Genomic DNA, 21,534 nt, shown 5'->3' on the forward strand with positions numbered 1-21,534 from the left:
ACATGCTGTTACGTTTGCATTTAAAGTGCAAAGCTTAGATCATGTTTCCAACTGGTCATTACTAATAGCTTACAGATATGGATAAGATAAAGTGACTATAGAACAGTGGCTTCCAGTGAAATATCACAAGGTTGTCAAAATGGTTTATCAAAAGAGTGGGAATGAGATCTCATGGGTGCATCTTAGGATATTGTTTCCTAAGATTTTTCTCCAGTTTTAGCTTCTCTTCATTGGCTCCCTGTTAAATTCGAAATTGAATTTAAGATTCTTCTCCTTACATATAAAGCTCTTAATGACCGAGCTCCATCATATCTTAAAGATCTCATTGTAAGATATTTTCCTAACAGAGCACTTTGTTCCCAAACTGCAGGTTTACTTGAGGTTCCCAGAGTTTCTAAAAGTAGAATGGGAGGCAGAGCCTTCAGTTATCAGGCCCCTCTCTTGTGGAATAAGCTGCCAGTAAATGTCCGGGAAGCAGACACCCTTTCCACTTTTAAAGGCTTTTAAAGGCTTTCAAAGGCTTAAAACTTTCCTTTTTTATAAAGCTTATAGTTAGGGATGGCTCAGGTGATCCTGAAACATCCCATAGTTAAGCTGCGATAGGCCTAGACTGCTGGAGGGCCTCATCTGTCACACCTTTCCTCACTTTACTCCCTTTTTGCCCCATTTAATTTCTCAAATGATATTATGTACATGTGACATTATTGTGGGTCATCCTTTGAATGGTGTTACAGTGTTTGTTGTCCCCTCTTGTCTGTCTTCTCAAACCCCAGCTGGTCGAGGCGGATGGCCACCCTTCCTGAGTCTGGTTCTGCCAGAGGTTTCTTCCTGTTAAAAGGGAGTTGTTTCTCTCCACAGTCGCCTCAGGCACGCTCAGGCCGGGAGATTGGACTGAAGACAAGTTTCGGTGCAATCTGTTGGTTTCCTTAGCTAGGGAATTGTTTTTGAATTAGCTCCATATGAATAAATTGGATTATGATTACAATGAATTGAACTCCAATTGGCTTCAATTGGACTATCTTATTTAAGTGCATTGAGATGATATTTGTTGTAATTTGGCGCTATATAAATAAACTGAATTGAATTGAATAGTCCTGCACTGGTTGTTTTTTTCCTTTTAGCCGTAGGTTGGTCTGGGCAGGCTTGCAATCAGTCCTCCCGTGTAGAGTCTGGGCTTCAGCTCTCCTGGTCCTGCACCTATCATCAGCCTCATCACTGGAGCTGTTTTTAAGCAACCAGCGTGTGCACTCAGTCTCTGCCAGATTGTCAGCTTCACAACACTTGCCTGAGTAATGTTTTCTTTTGTGCTAACTAACTTTCTTCTGTGCCTCCTAGTATCTCTCTGTTGGTAAAGAAGTGGCTACTCGCCTATACTTCCTACCAGTCTCCTTCGTGACTTCCTGTGGATTACTTACCTCAACTACTTGCCTGCCTGCTTACCCACCTCACCTTTCTACGCTTTCAACACCCATCACGGTCAACCAGTGGCTCCCCTCAATATCTCTCTGACATTCTCATTCATTGAAACTAAATTATTCTGGATACATCATTCCTGGATTTAACACTCCTCTCCTTCAGTGTCTCAGACCCTTTGACCGGACTGTTCTCGAGATTCCCAGATTCCCCAGCTAAATCTCATCTGTTAAATAAAGCGTTGACACTTTTAACTGCCTTCACTGGGTTTTGCTTAAAGGTGATAGAGAATGGTTGAATGGGGCATTGATCCTTGTTCTGTGATGTGATATGTAGCCCAAAAAAAATTGGTTGGGTCTGTAATGGCTCAGAACCTCCCTAAAAGGCTCTCTGAAACAGCTATGGTACTATGCTGGGTTTAGAATGCATCGTTTGCCCTTATTGGTGTCGTTTCAGAGCTTATCTGGCAACCTCATTATGAAATGCAGGTAGGTGTTGGCGCTATTTGGTTACCGTTGCATGATTGGCTGCCCTTGCTCTCACTGAAAACAGAGCTATAGAGTAATACACTGACTGAAAAGAAAACTCATTTCCTTTAGATGAACAAGCCAGAGCTAACGTGCAATTCTTACAACAGGAATATGGCACAACACACATTTAAAACAAAATAAAATGTGATACTTACAGGCTGTACTGATTGCTGGGGTTGATTTTGTTCAGAATCAGAATCAGAATTCGTTTTATTGCCATTGTTAGTGAACAGTGTTCACCAACTAGGAATTTGCTGCGACGTAAGGTGCAAACATGTAACATAGGATATAATAATAAAAAATAAAGAATAAAAATATATGAATATAAAATATACAAGGTGTGTACAACAATACACAGTATCCAATATACAGAGCAACAACAGTGCAGCTTCATTAGTGCAATTTTAATGATGGTAAAGTGACTGCGGCAGGTTATGAGGTGATTATGAAGTGTTCATAAGTCCAACTGCAAGGGGGAAAAAACTGTTTTTGTGACGGGAGGTTCTGGTCCGAATGGACCGAAGCCTCCTGCCCGAGGGGAGTGGTGCAAATAGAGAAGGGTCAGCTGTGATCCGACCTGCTCGCCCCATAGTCCTGGAGACGTGCAGCCGATCACCTTTTCAGCGGAGCGCACAGCGCACAGCTCGCTGCAGTCTGTGTCTGTCCCTGTCGGAACTGACCATCTACTGAGCAAAATTCCGACTGAAGCCTGCTCGGAATCGTGCAAGGTTTGTGAAACTGTACTCCGTGAAATGCGCAGCGCAAAGGAAAAGTCGGCGGTTGTATGTACTGGGGATGCTGTTAAAAATAAATAAAAGCCATTGATCGCGAACATTGCTTTCCGGGGGAAGAATATATAACGATCGTAGTCCGCTTTCACAGCCTTGGAAGGCTCACCAGTTCCTGTTTCTCGCCGAAGGGGCTCGGCCCATTATCATGCCAAAAACAGCTAGTCTAAACCTGGCATAAGGTTACTGATTGTCATGCTATGTTTGAAAACTTAAAATGTTGGCAAAAAAAGGCTGTTCTGACTGGAAATCTAGTGAAGACAATGTGATGAAAACTTTAGAATGGCAGAAAATAATCTTACTGAATCACTGTACTGTGTTTCCTAAATGAATTTTAGATGAAAACAATATTCTGTTTTAAAGTTACAATCAATTTTCTTTTTTCAGCAATTGCTTGGATCTTATTTATACTTATCTCAAACTCAAATCAAGAAAAGGTGCTCTCAGTATGCAATCCATCTGGTTTGGTTGGTTTATTTTATCTTCTTTTGAGTTATTTCATTTTGGAAACCCCTGAACTGGCAGAAATGACACAATGCACAGCGATCCTTTCTGTCCCCGCTGATCCACTTGAGCTTACCCCCTACCTCACAGTGTTATTGCATTTATTACATGATGTTTTGTATAATTTTCAAGGTGCTTCTGTGACTTTTTTCTGTTGTTTTGACCATGAATTTAAGTTTAATAAACTTTTTAATTTAATCTCGGATAGTGCCATTTTGATTTCAATTAGCCGCCTTGTATTGGTGGGAATACTGTAGCTTTGTATAATGCTAGGCAGGCTAGCTAATCCATTATTTGACTGTTGTGTTTGTGCATATAGTGTCACACCGCGGTGAGGTCAAGTGGGTTTTTGTCATGTCTCGTCACTTCCTGTTTTATTTTGAAAGATTAACTTCCCTCTCGTTTCAGGTCACTTGCCCTTCCTCTTGTGTTCCCGTCTGATTGTCGCATGAGTGATTCCACCTGTTCCCCGTTAACCCCGTGTGTATAAGAGTTGACGTCTCCCCTTGTCTTGTGCCAGTGTGTCGTTATCGTTGTAGCCAACATACCTCACTCTTGCTTTCAAAACCTAAGTCCATGTTCTATGCCACGTTTCTGATCTCGCTAAGAGAGTTTTTGTTTTTGGATAACTTTTGTATTTATAGCCTTGTTAAAGAACAGATTAAGTTTAATAGCATTTTTGCGTTTTCCTCCGAGTGGAGTGATTTTTCGTTTCTTAGTAAAGTTTCATATCCTAGTGCCTCCTATTTTTACAGGAGAGGGTTTTTGTTTTCCTCCGTAGCAAGAGTGATTATTAGTTTAAAGTATAAAGTTTCAAAGCCTTTGTTTTTCCTCCTCAGTGGAGTGATTATTATTTCTATAACTTTTCATAGATATACTTCTCTCATTTTGGGAGAAGTATATGGTATTATTGATAACTTATATATAGTCCTTTTTGTTCTCTCTTGGAGAGTTTGGACAACCGTGTTCCTCCTGAATAAAAGCTTTGGATTTACAACACCTGCTCCTGTGTCCTGCAAATCTCTGGGTGTGACAGTACACACTGGCCAGAATGGACGCGGCAGGTTCCGAGTTTTTGAGTGCAGCTCTCGCTTCGCAAGGAGATCGTCTCTCCCAACAGGAGGAACAGATGGCAGCCCTCGGCCAAGGGGTCGAAAACCTCGCCCGGAGCCAGAAGGACTTCCAGGACAGCGTCTCGGATCACATGGGCAAACTCACAGACCAGATGCAGCGACTTCTGGGGCGCTTTGATCAGAGCACCACTGCATCTGCCCCTCTGGATCCCACGCCTCAACCCGCTCCGACCCACTCCGTCGTCGGAACCCGACTAGCCTCTCCGGAGCGCTTTTCAGGAGAGGTTGGTCAGAGCAGATTGTTTATCATTGATTGCGAGATGCACTTGGAATTAAACCCCCACCAGTTCTCCACAGACAGAGCCAAGATCGCTACATGATTACCCATCTGTCTGGAAGAGCGAGAGAGTGAGCCAGGGCCGAGTGGGAGAAAGGCTCATCACTTTGCAGCTCCCTTCGGGGCTTTAAAGAGGGGCTGCGTCGAGTTTGACCCAGTCTCTTCGGAGCGTCAGAAGGCAAGAGAGCTGAGCGGACTTAAACAGGGCCGGGAATCAGTGTGCGCTTTCGCCATTCGCTTCCGGACCCTTGCAGTGGAGAGTGGATGGAATGACAGAGCCCTTTACGACGTCTTTCTGAAGGGGCTTGCCGCCCCCATTCAGGAGCTGCTGCTCCCTCTGGACCTTCCTGCTGACCTGGACTCTCTCATCGCACTCGCTGTCCGGACGGACAACCGACTCCGTGAGTTCAAGACGCAGCGGGGAGGGCACCACCTGTCAGCGGGACATCCTCCGCCCCCTTATCCATCTCCACGTACAGCCATCCGCAGACCCCCGTCGCCTCATCTTTCTCACACTTCCTCTACTGCTGGAGGAGAGGAACCCATGCAACTAGACAGAGCCCAACTCACGCAGGTGGAGAGACAACGCCGCTTCAGGGAGGGACGGTGTTTCTATTGTGGAGAAACCGGACATCACGTTTCCTCATGCCCGGTGAGACCCTCTCAGGTGAAAACAAATCACAACACTTCAAGTTCCACGCCACGCAAAAGATTCTACACCCAGGTAAAACACAAAAACACCACCTTAGACCTGGAGGCTCTTATCGACTCAGGTGCTGACGAAAGTCTCATGGTCTGGGAAATAGCCAAAAAACTGGGGCTAAAAACCGAGGCTCTATCACAGCCGATTAAGGCCAGCGCGTTGAATGGCAGCTTTCTGTTTTCCATCACCCACGTGACAGAACCCATAACCCTGGTCACAGAGGGACATATTGAAAAAATAACCTTTTTCCTGTTCCATTCACCCACTCACACCCTGGTTTTGGGACATCCATGGCTCATTAAACACAATCCTCACATTGACTGGCCCTCGGGCAAGATTCTGGGGTGGGGAAGAGACTGTGAGGGCAGGTGCCTGCAAACCAAGGCTGGCAGACCGGTTCTAGCCATGTTAAACACTGTCTCTGCTCTTGTCACAGAGTTCCAGTCTCCAGACCTGACGTCGGTTCCCACCTGCTATCACCATCTAAAGGACGTTTTTAATAAAGACAAGGCCATGTCTCTTCCCCCGCACCGCCCATACGACTGTGCCATCAACCTCATTCCAGGAGCCACCATCCCCAAGGGGCGCTTATATTCTCTGTCAAGACCCGAACAACTAGCCATGAAGGACTACACCCAGACATCTTTAAAGGCGGGTCTCGTCCGTCCTTCCTCATCACCTGCCGGAGCAGGGTTCTTTTTTGTGAACAAAAAAGATGGATCACTAAGACCCTGCATAGACTACAGTCCCCTTAATGACATCACAGTAAAAAAACGCTACCCACTTCCCTTGATGTCCACTGTGTTTGACCAGCTTCAACAGGCTGCCATATTCACCAAGTTGGACTTACGCAATGCATACCACCTTGTTCGCATTAGAGAGGGGGACGAATGGAAGACCGGCTTTAACACCCCTAGTGGCCATTACGAGTATCTCGTCATGCCTTTCGGACTTACTAATGCTCCTGCGGTGTTCCAAGCAATGATCAATGATGTTCTTAGAGATTGTCTGGACCTTTTCGTATACGTGTATCTTGATGATATTTTAATTTACTCATCTGATTTAAGTACTCATAAGCACCATGTGAACCAAGTACTCCAACGTTTACTAGAAAATCACCTGTATGTCAAAGCAGAAAAAAGCGAATTCCATGTTAACACCACTTCCTTCCTAGGTTTCATTATAGCTCCCGGCAAAGTCCAGATGGACCCAGCTAAGACCAGCGCTGTGGCCGAGTGGCCAACACCAGACAGCCGTAAGAGGGTCCAACAATTCCTGGGCTTTGCAAACTTTTATAGACGCTTCATTAGAGGTTTCAGCACCATCGCTGCTCCTCTTCACGCCCTCACCTCACCACAGGTTCGGTTTCATTGGGGGCCGAAGGAAGAAGAGGCGTTCCAGCGACTCAAACGCCTTTTTACTTCTGCACCCATCCTCTCCTTGCCGGACCCCCAGCGCCAGTTCGTCGTAGAAGTCGACGCGTCCAGTGAGGGCATCGGGGGTGTTCTCTTCCAGCGATCCGAGACAGACGGCAAAATGCACCCGTGCGCCTTCCTTTCACGACGGCTGAGCCCGGCGGAAAGGAATTATGACGTAGGTAACCGGGAGCTGCTGGCGGTCAAGGTCGCCTTGGAGGACTGGAGACACTGGCTGGAGGGGGCACTTCAACCGTTTATTGTCTGGACCGACCACAAGAACTTAGAATACATAAGGAAAGCCAAACGGCTCAATTCACGCCAGGCCAGGTGGACTTTATTCTTTAATCGTTTCTGCTTCACGTTGTCTTACAGGCCAGGGTCCCGGAATGTCAAGCCTGACGCCCTGTCCCGCATCTACGACCCTGCGCCTGCTGCCAAGGAACCTGAACTCATCCTCCCACTGAACTGTGTGGTTGGAGCGGTTACCTGGCAAATAGAAAAGGAGGTGAAGCAAGCAAACGGTGAGACCCCTCCACCTAGTGGTTGCCCAGATAATTGTCTTTTTGTCCCGGTTAATCTGCGCCCACAGGTGATCCATTGGGCCCACACCTCGCTGCTCACCTGCCATCCGGGAGTACAGAGAACCATGTTCACCATCTCCCAGCGGTTCTGGTGGCCATCCATGGAGCCGGAGGTTCGGGAGTACATTGAGGCTTGCTCGGTCTGCGCCCGTAACAAAACATCCTCCGGGTCACGCAGGGGGCTGCTGCACCCGCTGCCGATTCCCTCCAGACCGGCAGCGGGTGCTTGGTGTCACAGAATCCGACAACGTGGAGCAGCCACCTGGTCTGGGTGGAGTTTGCACATAATTCTCTGCCCACCTCCGCCACAGGTTTCTCCCCCTTCAAATGCGTATATGGGTACCAGCCTCCCGTGTTTCCAGATGCGGAACGTGAGGTCACGGTTCCCTCCGCCCACGCTCTGGTTCGCCGTTGTCGGCGCATCTGGGCTGCTGCACGCCAAGTTCTCATCCGCCAGGGGGACCGGGTCAAAAGGGCCGCCGACCGCAAACCCCGACCTGCACCACCATACCAACCCCGACCGAAGGTTTGGCTCTCGGCCCATGACCTACACCTCAAAGTCCCCAGTAAAATGCTGGCACCGCGGTTTGTGGGACCCTTCTCAATATCAAAGGTCATCAACCCAGCCGCCGTCCGTCTACGCCTGCCTCGCTCCCTCAGAGTTCATCCCACGTTCCATGTAAGTCAAGTTAAACCTGCCAAGGAAAGTCCCATGGTCCCGACCACCAAGCCCCCGCCGCCGCTGGAGTCGGCCGACGGGGGAGTTTTTTTATAAAGTTAAAAAATTACTAGCTGTACGCAACAGAGGGAGGGGCAAGCAATTTTTTGTGGACTGGGAGGGTTACGGCCCAGAAGAAAGACAGTGGGTTCCAAGGAGCTACATAGCCGACCCCTCCCTCATCACGGACTTCTACAAAGACCACCCTGAGTTACCTGGACCGTCAGGAGTCGGTCCTCGAAGGGGGGGCTCTGTCACACTGCGGTGAGGTCAAGTGGGTTTTTGTCATGTCTCGTCACTTCACAGTGTTATTGCATTTGTTACATGATGTTTTGTATAATTTTCAAGGTGCTTCTGTGACTTTTTTCTGTTGTTTTGACCATGAATTTAAGTTTAATAAACTTTTTAATTTAATCTCGGATAGTGCCATTTTGATTTCAATTAGCCGCCTTGTATTGGTGGGAATACTGTAGCTTTGTATAATGCTAGGCAGGCTAGCTAATCCATTATTTGACTGTTGTGTTTGTGCATATAGTGTCACACCGCGGTGAGGTCAAGTGGGTTTTTGTCATGTCTCGTCACTTCCTGTTTTATTTTGAAAGATTAACTTCCCTCTCGTTTCAGGTCACTTGCCCTTCCTCTTGTGTTCCCGTCTGATTGTCGCATGAGTGATTCCACCTGTTCCCCGTTAACCCCGTGTGTATAAGAGTTGACGTCTCCCCTTGTCTTGTGCCAGTGTGTCGTTATCGTTGTAGCCAACATACCTCACTCTTGCTTTCAAAACCTAAGTCCATGTTCTATGCCACGTTTCTGATCTCGCTAAGAGAGTTTTTGTTTTTGGATAACTTTTGTATTTATAGCCTTGTTAAAGAACAGATTAAGTTTAATAGCATTTTTGCGTTTTCCTCCGAGTGGAGTGATTTTTCGTTTCTTAGTAAAGTTTCATATCCCAGTGCCTCCTATTTTTACAGGAGAGGGTTTTTGTTTTCCTCCGTAGCAGGAGTGATTATTAGTTTAAAGTATAAAGTTTCAAAGCCTTTGTTTTTCCTCCTCAGTGGAGTGATTATTATTTCTATAACTTTTCATAGATATACTTCTCTCATTTTGGGAGAAGTATATGGTATTATTGATAACTTATATATAGTCCTTTTTGTTCTCTCTTGGAGAGTTTGGACAACCGTGTTCCTCCTGAATAAAAGCTTTGGATTTACAACACCTGCTCCTGTGTCCTGCAAATCTCTGGGTGTGACATATAGGAGCCAGATGTGCGAAAAGAAAAACAGTCTGTTTGTTATTGTTCTCTTCTCCAGGTAGGTTTTTTTTTTAATTATAGTTTGTTTTTAAGTGTACTATTATGAATACTTTATAATAAATAAATACTTTATTCATCCCCATTACGGGATGAATAGAGTATTCTATTCTATCCTTCTTACCCCATAGTTTTTTTTAAAGTCACCCACTAGATGGAGGTATTTTACTATTATTAAGCTGTTCTAATTAAATCTTTTAGAAAGAAAATTATATTATGTGAAAAAAGAAGTGTTTTCCTTAAACTTTCCATCTCCCCGACAGTACCACCTGGTCATTGCCAAAACTTGTGAAAGGTCCTGAGTGAGACGGAAGAGAGATTTATTATAAGGAAATCGACCAGCGAATATGCATCATAATTGGTACTTGTGTGGTAGAGAAAAATGAGGACCTCCGCATCTGTATGGTTGAATAAGAGGACCCTGAAGGATGCTCATCCTCTGCCTCACCAAGTGGATTGTTTCGCAGTGCTGGGAGGAAACTGCCTTTTCAGCACAATGGATTTAACATCTCCGTTCTATAACATGCTGCTTCATGAGGATGATATGAAGTACTCTGGCTTTATCACTCCCATGGGCTTTTACAAATACAACACGTTGCCACAGGGCCTGTGCAACAGCCAAGCGAGCTTCATGCGTACGATGACCAGCTTTTTTGGGGACCAAAGCTATTTGAGCCTGCTGTGTTATTTGGATAACCCGTTGGTCTTCACACCTGATTAGGAGACTGCCTTGCTCCACCTGAAAATGGCGTTTAACAGGCTGCACTCTCACAACTTGATGTTAGCACCAAAAACGGGCTTCTTCCTGATGAGGTCTGTGAAGTTCCTAGGTCACATAATAGATGAGAGTGGTGCGTCTACAGATCTCAAACGAGGATAAGATCCTTTTTAGGGATGGTAAATTATTACCTGTATTTTGTACCCACATATTCAGCCATTGTCAAACCTCCTTTTGAGCTGCTGAAGGGTGAGGAAAAAGAAGAAACAAGCCAAAGTTAGAGTGTCCTATAGGCAGCTGAAAGCATCTGACTGGACTCCTTGGTAAGAAAAAGTCTTTAAGGACCCGAAGGCCACCTTGACTCACCCTGATTTTTTTCTGCCCTTTTATTTTGTCTACTGATGCATCCTTGAATGGCATCGGAACAGATCCATCCCAGGTCCAAGATGGCGAGGCTAAAGCCAGAGCAGTTGCTTTCGCTAGCAAATCACCGTCTCAGTCTCAGAGGAATTACCCGAGTCATAGTTTGGAGTTTTTGGCATTGAAATGATCAGTCTGTGACAAGTTCAGCCATTGGCTTAAAAGGGCAGACATTTACTGACTGGACTGACAACAAGCTATTGACCTCCATTCTGACAACTTGACTGTTGTGAGCAACACTAGGTTGCTAAACTGGCGAGCTAAACTTTGACATCAAATATGTTCCTGGGGAACAGAACATTATAGTTGATGCCTTGAGCGTTTTGTGAAAGTAAGTGGGGGTGAAAGACTCCTTATTGAGTCCAATACAAACCTCCTTGCTGAAGTGAATGACTTGTCAATTGTGTCTGCCAAAAATGCCTTTGTGTCCCTCTTGAACAAGCTTCTCTGATTTAATGAGTTTGACCTCTGACCTCCCAGATGACTCAGTCCCCCCTGTTGGGTGTGACCTTAAAAAGCCTGTGTCCTGTGACAATCAGTGGGGTTACATGGCACTGAGAGGATCGGATTATTGGCTAAATTACAATAAGACTGAGTTATTAAGTTTATGTAGACACCTTAATCGGACAAGAAATTGGATCGGATCAGATTACTCGCGATCAGATTAAGACCCCGAGATAATTCTGTTGAAAGTCACACTAAACCTGCTTGTAGACGGGTGAAGCACGTGGTGAATTAGACTTTGCGTTCTGCGCATGCTCCAGATTTTTTTCCTGGGGTCGTGAGCCGGAAGTCGGAAGAGACGATATTCCTGTTGTTGTCACCGTCAGAAAGAAACAAACAACGCGATGGAGAATGCTCCGTTGTGCATCGCGTTTGTGCAACAAGCAGCTCATCACAAACGAAATGTAGACGGAGGTAGCTTCATCTTGCTCTGCGTTCGCCATTTTCTCGAATGTGATTGTGAGGTCTGACTTTTTATGGATGAACGATTTTGTGATGCAAATGTATTACTCTTTTGAACGCATATTGTTTTGAGAAGCAAGACGCTTTGTTTTCGGGACCCTAGCAAACTAGCCGGACTACCTTCGTCAACGCCAAAATGAGGGTGGAACTCGGCTCACAGGATGCAGCAGGGGGTAAGTCAATGTTCATAAATGATATTGCTAATATGGGATGTCATACAGCTTCATGTCAGAAGAGGCGAACTATCCCTTTAAGCTGTTCTAACTAAATCTTTGACAGGAGAAATGTTATTTTGTGATATTATTTGAAAAAGAAGTGTTTTCCTTAAACTTCTGAACTCTCCAGCAAATGCACATCTATTATAGAAATTTATTTTGTGAGTAGTTTATTTTGATATTGTTGGCTGCACACTGTAGCCACATGTGCAAAAGGAAAACAGTCTGTTTGTTTTTGCCGTCTTCTCCAGTTGCTGAGCCAACTAAATGTTGGGAAAACCAGGACTCAAGCTCCTTTCTTGTCCACAATCCACATGCAGTAACAGTCGTTACATAATGTCAGAGGTTAGCTCTGAAATGATTATATTTGGCAAAACCCTGTCATTTTTGCTAAATCAAAGATCCTTCAGAGAGGGGGGAGAGAGGGAGGAAGGGGGGGGGAGAGAGAGAAGAGAAGAGAAGAGAAGAGAAGAGAAGAGAAGAGAAGAGAAGAAAAGAAAATGGGCTAAGAATTTCCCTCTGGGTTACCATGTGGCACTTGAGCTTGTCTGCACTGCATATGGAACCAATTTGAAATGTGAAACCTTGAAAGACAGATGAAACACCCTTTTGACAAAAAATACCAAGCTTTTCCAACTTTACCTCTTTTTAAACAGCCTGGTAAAATGCAAATCTTAGGTGAAAAGGTTTTCCTTATTTATTGTTTCATTGTTGAAAGATTATCTTTTCACTTGTGCTCATTCAGTCTATTTTAGATGTTATTTGATAGGTGATTGTGTGTGCATGCCACCTAAGACTTTTTCCTCTGCTTATCTTTAAACGTTTTTTTATACTACCGTATTATACTTTTATACTATATATTTCTTTTGACTTGTGTTTTTCCATTTTATTCATTTTATTTCTTAGCTTTTGCCTCATTCCACTGTGTCATTTTGACATTTTATATTGGAAACTACTGCTGTTTTTTTGTTAATTTTTTTCAAATACCACGTCACTACCTCTGTCATTGAATGCTGCTGCTGCGGTTGTTCTGCAGCTCTATGTTTGCTTTGTATTACACAAGGGGCCAGTTGACAGTGAGGAAGCCCAACAGCATGGCAAACCCCATTTCTATGATTAAGAGCAAGAAGAGATAACTGGATAAGACAGAAGAGCCAGCAGGCCCTCTTAAGGAAGGGACTGGTAGGCTTTTCATAGAGACAGAGCTGCAGGAAATACTTTAGACCCTGTTAATGCCATAAATGGCTCTCAGATGGTCCGATTTCTAGAGCTTAAGGCATTTGTAGCACAGAAACAGTGCAAAAAATAAGAGCTTGCATCTGTCTTGCAGCCAGCTACTTATTAACCGCAAATGGAATAGCATTGGTTCAATAAAGATCAGCAAGATTCCTCCTAATCACAGCATGGGACAAAACATATATTTATTGAGTTTTGCTATACAAACTTAACTACCAATATCTAACACAGTTTGCCTGTTTGCAAGGTAATGATTAGAATCCCTACAGTTAACATTTGCATTTTTGAGAGATATTAAGGAAAACTTAAATATGCATCGTTATCATGTGCAGGCTAGGGACAGGTTTTGTTTTCAAATAAAACAATTAAATGTGAATGAGTAAAACAATTCATTAGTAGCAAGAATGAACACCCTTTAATAGACAAAAGTTAACCCTTTAGGCGCCAAGATTGTTTTTTGAAAATACTGGATTTTGACATTAATATTTCAAAAGCTGGTGGCTGAAAGGGGGTTAAACATAGATGCCTACTGTACATTAGAAAAATGTTGCCCATGATCCATAGTTTATGTGGAGTATGAAATTATTGATCTAATTTGCATATTATGACGTCATCAGGTGGCAGCCATTTTGAATCTCATTATGTTCAGGAAATATTGGAATTGAGTGATTATGAACTTGTTTTTTTAAAACTTTTTTTTTCTTTTTGTCTATTTATCATCATCTATAATGATCAGGGAACAGGAAAGCAACAATAAAACAGAATAATGTAGTAAAATATTACTATATCATCATTACCATATAGTAGGAAAATACATGCGAAAAGTTGCCTATATTTTTTCAGGAAATGGTGAATATTGACTTGATGTTTGAACTTATTTTCATTTTTCTGTCTTTTACCATCATTCATAAGGAGGAAACCAACAATAAAACAGGAGAAAGTGGTAAAATACTGTCATCATTAGGCTACCATAGGGTAGGAAAAAACATGCAATAAGTGGAAGACATTGAATTGATTTTTTTTTTTTTTTAACCTGTTCAACCTTATTCATAATGATCAGGAATGAGGAATACAATAATAAAACAAGTGGTAAAATGTCAGGATCATTGCGCTGGCGGATAGGCGCGCCGCGGCACCGGGGGCTGGATGGAGCGCATGCTAAAGATACCAGACCCACTTCTCCCACCCCTGATTCCTCGACCAACACCTCTACGTACACTGCGACCGCGTTCCCCACTACCACCCACTCCATTGAGGTTGGATAACGGCAGCGAATGAGTTGGAGTGTGTGTGTGTGCTTGGAGAACAGCCTCGCTTCGCATGCCGGCACCATTGCCTTCGGAAGTTTCACCGTGGGAAGCATGAGTGCTCGTCCGATCCTCCTCCTCATCACGAGGTAAAAACTCTCCTTCGGAGTCGGAATCGGCAAATAGCATGCTCAATGCTTCCGCACGGTTCAACTTCTTACAAGCCATGGTGTTAAAAACTCACTAATAGTTCGCTGAAAATAAAAATTCGACTCGCACGTCTCTACGGAAAAGCTCTGAATAGCTACTTCCGTACCTGAGCTCGCGCGGCTTTTTGTACTGCCTTATAAAGACACTGTGAACTACAAAATGACGTGAGCTTGGTCTTGTTTGAAAGGGTAACATGTTTGCCAACTAGTGGTAGGAGGACTGAACACCTTAAAGCCCGTTTATTTTATCTACAGACTGTTTTGTTTATGCTGACGTCATGTCGCAATTCTGCGACTTTGGCGGTTAGAGGGTTAACACGTGAACATAAAATGACAAAACTCCCCTTTAAAAAGAAGCAACAACAATGAAATTTGAGTTTTTCCTTATCGATAAAAATATATTTCAGTTGCTGATCAGATAATTAGTGGACCTAACAGTATTGACTTGTTCTTTAGCCTGAAAGGAAGCCTATATGGCTGTCCAAATATGAAAAGAATGTCATCTTTTGCACTTGACAAATTTCTGCCACATATGTGAACCACTTATGTCAGAGAATTTTACAGAACAACAAATATAACTGTAGATTGAGTTGAACAATACGAACAATAAATTAGATCAAAATTCTTTGCTAATAAATTTTCCTAGCACAAATAATGAATAATTAATGACCAGCTAGGGTGCTGGTTGACTTTGGGGTTATCTTGGGGGGAAAAAAAACACTGCCTTGTACTGAGGAAGTAACAATTGGGCTAAAAAAATAGATCTTCTGGCCAGGGGCGAGGCTAGGGTATTTTTAGTGGTGCCAAGGCACCACCGTGAGATAGCTCGGCACCCCCTGGCTCAGCACATTTTTAAAATATTATATTATGCAAAAACACATTTTGTTTTTGCTCAAGGATGCATTATTTTAGTGACCATTTTATTTAATTTCTAGCATTTGTTTTTGTTTTAACTCTTTACTCCCAAAATCAATGTTGAGTTATCTTCAATATTTGTCTCAGGCTCTCTGTTATCCCTGTTAAGCCACAGTCTTTTGAAATGAAGAGGTCAAAATTGAATGTTGTAGGGGAAAACACTACTCAAAGCGAAACTAATACGGCTTCAAAATTTATAAATGTACTAGTTCGCCTCAATTAGTGAGAAATAATGTCCCTCTGTGAGCACTGGGGGCTGGGCACCCCTAAAGACCAGATCCTAAAATCGCCCCTGCTTCTGGCTCAGTGCTGCTCAGGAGATTAATGCAGTGGAGTACTCCAACATTGTTCCACTAGTGGGAATATTGAAAGATTAAATAAACTTTGGTCTATTGGTAACAATCTCACTGATGATACTTGACCAATATGTGAGTAATATGGGAACGAGGCTGCTGCACGTTTGGGATGAATGGATCAACTGGAGCAGGAGAAAAACAAACAAACAAACAAACAAGGAAAAAGAAAACAAGACAGAAACTTACCATGGGTCGTGTACTCGGTTGAGTGTATTTCCTCTAACCTCTGATAAGAGGTCATTTATCGCGCAGATATTAGGTGGACAGAAGGCTGCGGGATATCCGTGTGAACACCGGGAGACAGAGGTCCTGAAGTCTGTGGCGACTTTCTCGAGAGTTGTTAGTTTGAAACTGTTTCCGCCGCTAACAACACACCGTTGTGCTTCACAAACCTAAGTTAATTGGTGTAGGTAATATCAATGTATGCCCTTTTCCTTCTAAGGAAACGTCCTTTAATCGACAGCCGGTCCCGGTCTGTTCCCCCAGAGCAACATGGTCCTCCAGGCGGATTTCAAAGTAAAAGCCGTATCGCTTTGAACAGAAACTGGAGCGAAATCTGAGGAGATTCTTTACCCTTCACATAATGTTTCTCCCAGCTGGCATAAAACTCAAGGTAGACGCCGACACAGGGAGTAACCTGCCCCCCCATTTGCAAGAAATGGAAAAAAAAAATGCCTATAAACATAGTGGGAGGGGAGATCAAATATAACCCAGCTGCATGAGAAATACATCTTTGTATTATCCATCTATGTATCTATATATCTATCAAAAAGGCAAAATGATCAAATAATAATGATGATGATGATAATAATAACAACAACAACAAATCAAATTGCATTAAGTCTGGTTTTTTTGGGGTTTTTTTAATAGTATCACCATTTTTTTTATATAAGAACATTATAACCATCCTTGCCTCGTGGGCAGCTCAAACATAAACTCCTCCAAGCTGTCTTGCAGGCACCAAGTCAGCAATAGATCTGACATAGGTCAACCAAGCCCCTGATCCCATCCTCCTCTTATGCCTGAAACAACTTAAGGCTGAGTTATACTTCTTTTAACTGCCCTTGCGCTTGCGTCTTGCGCGTATGTTAATGGCTCGAGACGTTTATACTTCATTTTGCTTTTCCGGCGCTTGCGTGTGCTGCGTGGCGATTCACCGCCAGGACAGTAGGTGGAGTAGCGGGTTTTTTCAATGACAAGCCTACTACGATGAAAGGAAATTCACCGCCAGGAGCTCTTCGAGTGGATTCATGCTTCTTCTTCTTGTAAATAGCCGGTATTTTGTCAGATTTTCAACACCTTGGGGGTCTAAACGACTACTTTCTCGCCTGAAAATGTTTCAAATGTTGCTAAAGTTATATATTTACAGAGTTTATAGCTTAAGGGAAATCAGCTTTTCAGGCTGGCTGATTTGGGCTCGGACAGGAGTGAAGTGCACTGTGTGTAAACGCTCTGCATACTGTCAGATCGATGAGTATGCCGTTTTCAAGTAGTAGGCGGTTTCGAACACAGCCAGTGGCTTGTGCTTGCGTCTTGCGTAAAGTTTAGAAAATTGAGGTGACACACGCAAGCACGCAAGGGGGGGCTTGCAACCACGCAAGGGCTTGCGTTGCGTCTTGCGTTGCGTCTTGCGTTGCGTCTTGCGTTGCGTCTTGCGTTACCGACTATAAACCAGGCTTTAGATGTAACCTTTCACTCCAGCCCTCTTGAGTATGGGCTATGAATATGCAAATGTGAGGGTGTGTGAGCTGAGAGAGAGAGCTGAGGGGCAGACAAAGCAAACAGCTATCTTGTTGTTGGGAATTTTGGTGTGCTTACAGCAAACAGTAACCATTCTTGTTCCTCCAATAAAGCGACAGTTTGCGGAATAACTCCTCGTCCAACCTTTCAACACGACGTTACACTGGTGTAAGAAGTAAAAACGGGGGAGTTTCTCTTTCCATAGCCACAACTAGCTTGGACCTGGCTAACTATGCTTTGACAAACTGCAGAAAATATGGCAGCACAGCCGGACAGGACTGGAGCTGGTCTGAGGATTAAGGAGGACGTGATGGACAGTGATTATGGTCGTACTTTGGTGTGCGAAATGGAGTTTGGCCATGTTTCAGAGCACATGACTAGCCTGAAACAGACAACCAGGAGGGTAGCTGCTGACGCTGGCTTCGGCTCGTTGAACACGGAGAAGCACCGTAAACAAAGATTACGGTGTTACCAGACCGAAGTGAAAACACCAAAGTACTCCAGTAAGGTGAATAGGGAGGCCTTCCATTAGACATGTGCGATACAGCCATTTTTACGTTCGATCCGATACTGAGTAATACCACGGCTAGTATCTCGATACCAATACCTATATCAATACTTTTAACTTGTGTTAAAATTGGCTTTGTTAAATGCTGTAGTTTTCCACGATGGACACGATACATGCCCTTAAGTGATCCAGGAATAGGGAGACAAAACAATTAGCCTGGGAAAGCAGGTGCAAGATTCACACACACATTATTTGGCTTATTCAGAGACATTATTTGGCTTATTCAGAAAATATGCCGAAGCATGTTTAACCTACTTATATCCAATCATAGTTGGTCGACAATGAGTCCGATCTATTTGAAACAATGAGGCATATAAATATAAAATGTCACCGGAAATCGAGGCTCTGTCTGACGGATTTCCTCCGAGAGGTCTGTCATACTGGGTCCAGCGCTGATATACTCCATTTGTTACCACAAATAAAGACTTCATTTAACTTAAGATTACTCTGGCTTGTTCTTGAGCATCCAATGAAAGAATTGAGCTAACACTTGTGTATATGAATATGATGACTTTTACAATGAAAAAAAAATGATTATGAAAAATGTATTCTATACCTCTGTATAGGAACTAAAACAAGTTGCTAAATATCAGACTATGTTTTCTCTTTAATCAGAGCAATTAAAGACAATCTATGCAAATCAACAAGTCAACTGATAATCTGATCAAATCACATTTAAAAGTCTTGCTCTCAAATAAAAAGAGTTGCTCTGACTTCGATATAATTCTTTTTGGACCAGACAGAATGGTCTTCAGGTTAGAACTTGACAGAACTTGAACTTGAACTTTGACAACAAAGGTCTCATTCTACATTCTGACATTGCAGTGCCAGCTCTGCTGAAAGAGAGCTACCTTGACGCTCAGTGACCACAGTTGCTCTGTGAAGAAGTGATACAAGGGGGATTACTTTTGACATATTTTTCTGCTGAAACCTCTGTCACTTCTTCAAAGGGTCTCAAGGCCTCAACAGTTAGGTTGGTCATGGAGAGCTCTTCATCATTTAGGAAAAGGGAGCTCTTCCCAAGTAGAAAAAGGGCTGTGGTCACTGTTTCCCTGTTCATGAAGCATCTCTAACATGTAGATAACTGAATTCCACCTTGTTTCCACTGATTGGATCAGTTTATGCTCTGCAACCTTCAGTTGTTTTTGGATCTGCTTCAGCTTCTCTGTAGTGTTTGCACTATGGTGGAAAAAGGAGACCATGTTGCTGCATTTTGTCAACACACGAGCAACTCCAGGGGGCACTATTATCCCATCTTTTATGACAAGGTTTAAGGCATGGGCGTCGCACCGGTGGGGGATGGGGGTGTTGCGACACCCCCACTTTTACAGCAAGATGATTTAACCCCCCCCACATTTTCCAAAGGTAAACCCGTTTGCCCACCCTCATAGTGCACCAACATAGAAAATGGAGCGCACCTCAGCCCCCTTACACTGCACGAAAAGCCATTGGTCAAACTGAACGGACATTCACCCAATCACAGACTGTTGTCCGCGACCCGGCCGCCGGCCCGGGATATTTGATATTACCTCAGAGATGTATATCGGCGCTTCTGTCACTTACCGATGGCTGACAGTGAATAAAATTGAGAAAAGAATAGAGAGAAGAAGGAGGCAGAGATGCCAAAAAGGAAGAGGCAGCAGAAGTTGTCATGTCGTAAGTGTAAGTGAATGCAGAGGAAGCTGGCTCTACGACCCCTAAAATCAACACCATCTCTCTGTCGGCGGAGACCCTCCTCCTCCCCGCACCAAGCCCCACATCGGAACTCAATTGGGAAAAATAGTGATCTGAAACTTCCTCTTTTGGCGATCTACGGTGGGCTCAGGGCAATTATATCTTTTCGAGAGAGTTTTCAATCAAGCCATGAAGTGCAGTTTTTTTCAGGAACTTCGTAGCCTAAAGTAAATCCACGGTGATAACTCCGTCATATGTAACTACACACAATGAAATTGTTGTTCCTTCACGTCCTTCTGCACGAGGACTAAAATGGAGCCATGGGAATCTGGTGTACCATTGTGTTTGAAATGTAAGAACATGTTTTCCTACTGACTGTTTAATGATGTATTTTGAAACTGGTTGATTTGGTTTGGATGCAGAGATGTCCATCACCATTCTTTCCTCATCCTCACCATCTCCCTCTTCTTGTCCTGTGTTTGCAGCATCTCTCTCCTCTACATCTTCTAGTATGTTTTCTCCTTCTCCTTCACTTTCCAGGTGGCTGGCAAATAAAAAGGATGTTTCCACATCAGGAACTATTCAAAATGAGTTCCTCAACTTGATGAGCACCTTCGATGTCAGGCAGATATCTGACAAGATTTGATCAGTTCCACACTTGCAGTTCTCCATAATGATGGATGGCACAGGAGATCAGTCTGGATAAAGAACAGCAGGCATTATGTTTGAGGTATGTTGACCAAGATTTGGTTGTGCATGAAGAATTCATTGGCCTGTATGAGGTTTCACTGACCACTGGAGAAAATCTGGCAAAGGTGGTGAAGGATGTGTTGCTGCGCCTCATCACTGGCCAAGCTTGTGATGGAGCAGCGAACATGGTGGGTAAATATTCAGGAGCACAGGCCATCATTCAGAGAGAGCAACCGCTTGCTCCATATGTGCACTGCGCTGCACATTGTGTGAACCTTATCACCCAGCAAGCCTGTACCGCCTCAGCTGGGATTCCTAACTCCATGGAATGGGTTCATGAGTTGGGAGTTTTTTTTGGCCAGTCAGGCAAGCTTAAGGATATCTTCCAGGGAATCGCAAGAGCAGAGGAGGGGCCACAAGACCTCTTTGTCCCACACGATGGGCAGTTTGGACAAGAGCCATGCGTACTGTGCTGAACCAGTATGAGCATGTGTGGCATTTTTTGAGTGAGATGGCAACAGGTCATTCAGATGCAGGCGGCAGGGCCCAGGGCTTATATGAAAAATTTCAGCAGGGACAACAGAAGAGTTGGAGACTCTCAATGTTTCTCTCCAGCGCAGAACACAGACTATAGATGGCATGCTTTCTGCTGTTACCTGTGTGAAAGAAGCCTTTGCAAAAAAAAAAGAACCAGAGTGTTTCCAAACTGTTCACAGGAATGCATCACAAATTTGTGAAAGACTCAGTCTTACACCGACTGCACGCCCACGTCACCATAAGCCACCTCAGCGCTTTACTGGCTCTGCTTCTGCACATGTGCATTCATCCCTCACTGAGTACTATCGAGCAGAGTACTACAAAGTTCTTGATGTGGTGGATGTCCAGATCAGAGAACGATTTGAGCAGGAAGGGATGAAAATTATAAGGAAATTGGAGCAAGTCCTCTTAACTGGAGAGATAAATGATGCTGTGCAAAAGTATCCAGAGCTCAATGCAGAGAGCCTGAAGATACAACCTTCGATGTTCAGAGTAAAGTACAACTTCCAGTCCAGCAGTGATGTTGTTGGTATCCTTCAGAAGATGTGCCCAGAGATCCGTGGCCTCTTTGATCAAGTCATCAGACTGCTTATTGTTGTGCCAGTGTCACCAGCTGAGGCAGAGAGAGGGTTCAGTGGACTACGGAGGCTGAAGACATGGCTCAGGAGC

The 21,534-nt window shown here is 43.9% G+C and overlaps 1 protein-coding gene across 1 annotated transcript in view; it reads right to left on the reverse strand.

The window, feature by feature from the left end:
• gask1a (golgi associated kinase 1A) overlaps positions 1-16,141 on the reverse strand; it is a 75,199-nt gene extending 59,058 nt beyond the window's left edge. The window contains exon 1 of the mRNA XM_075464678.1: positions 15,843-16,141. Coding sequence (XP_075320793.1) covers positions 15,843-15,845 — 3 coding nt within the window. The 5' untranslated portion in view covers positions 15,846-16,141. The remainder of the gene's footprint in view (positions 1-15,842) is intronic.
• Between the last annotated feature and the right edge of the window lie 5,393 nt (positions 16,142-21,534).

This window comes from Odontesthes bonariensis, chromosome 5 (assembly GCF_027942865.1).
Source record: "Odontesthes bonariensis isolate fOdoBon6 chromosome 5, fOdoBon6.hap1, whole genome shotgun sequence".
NCBI classification, from domain to species: Eukaryota; Metazoa; Chordata; class Actinopteri; order Atheriniformes; family Atherinopsidae; genus Odontesthes; species Odontesthes bonariensis.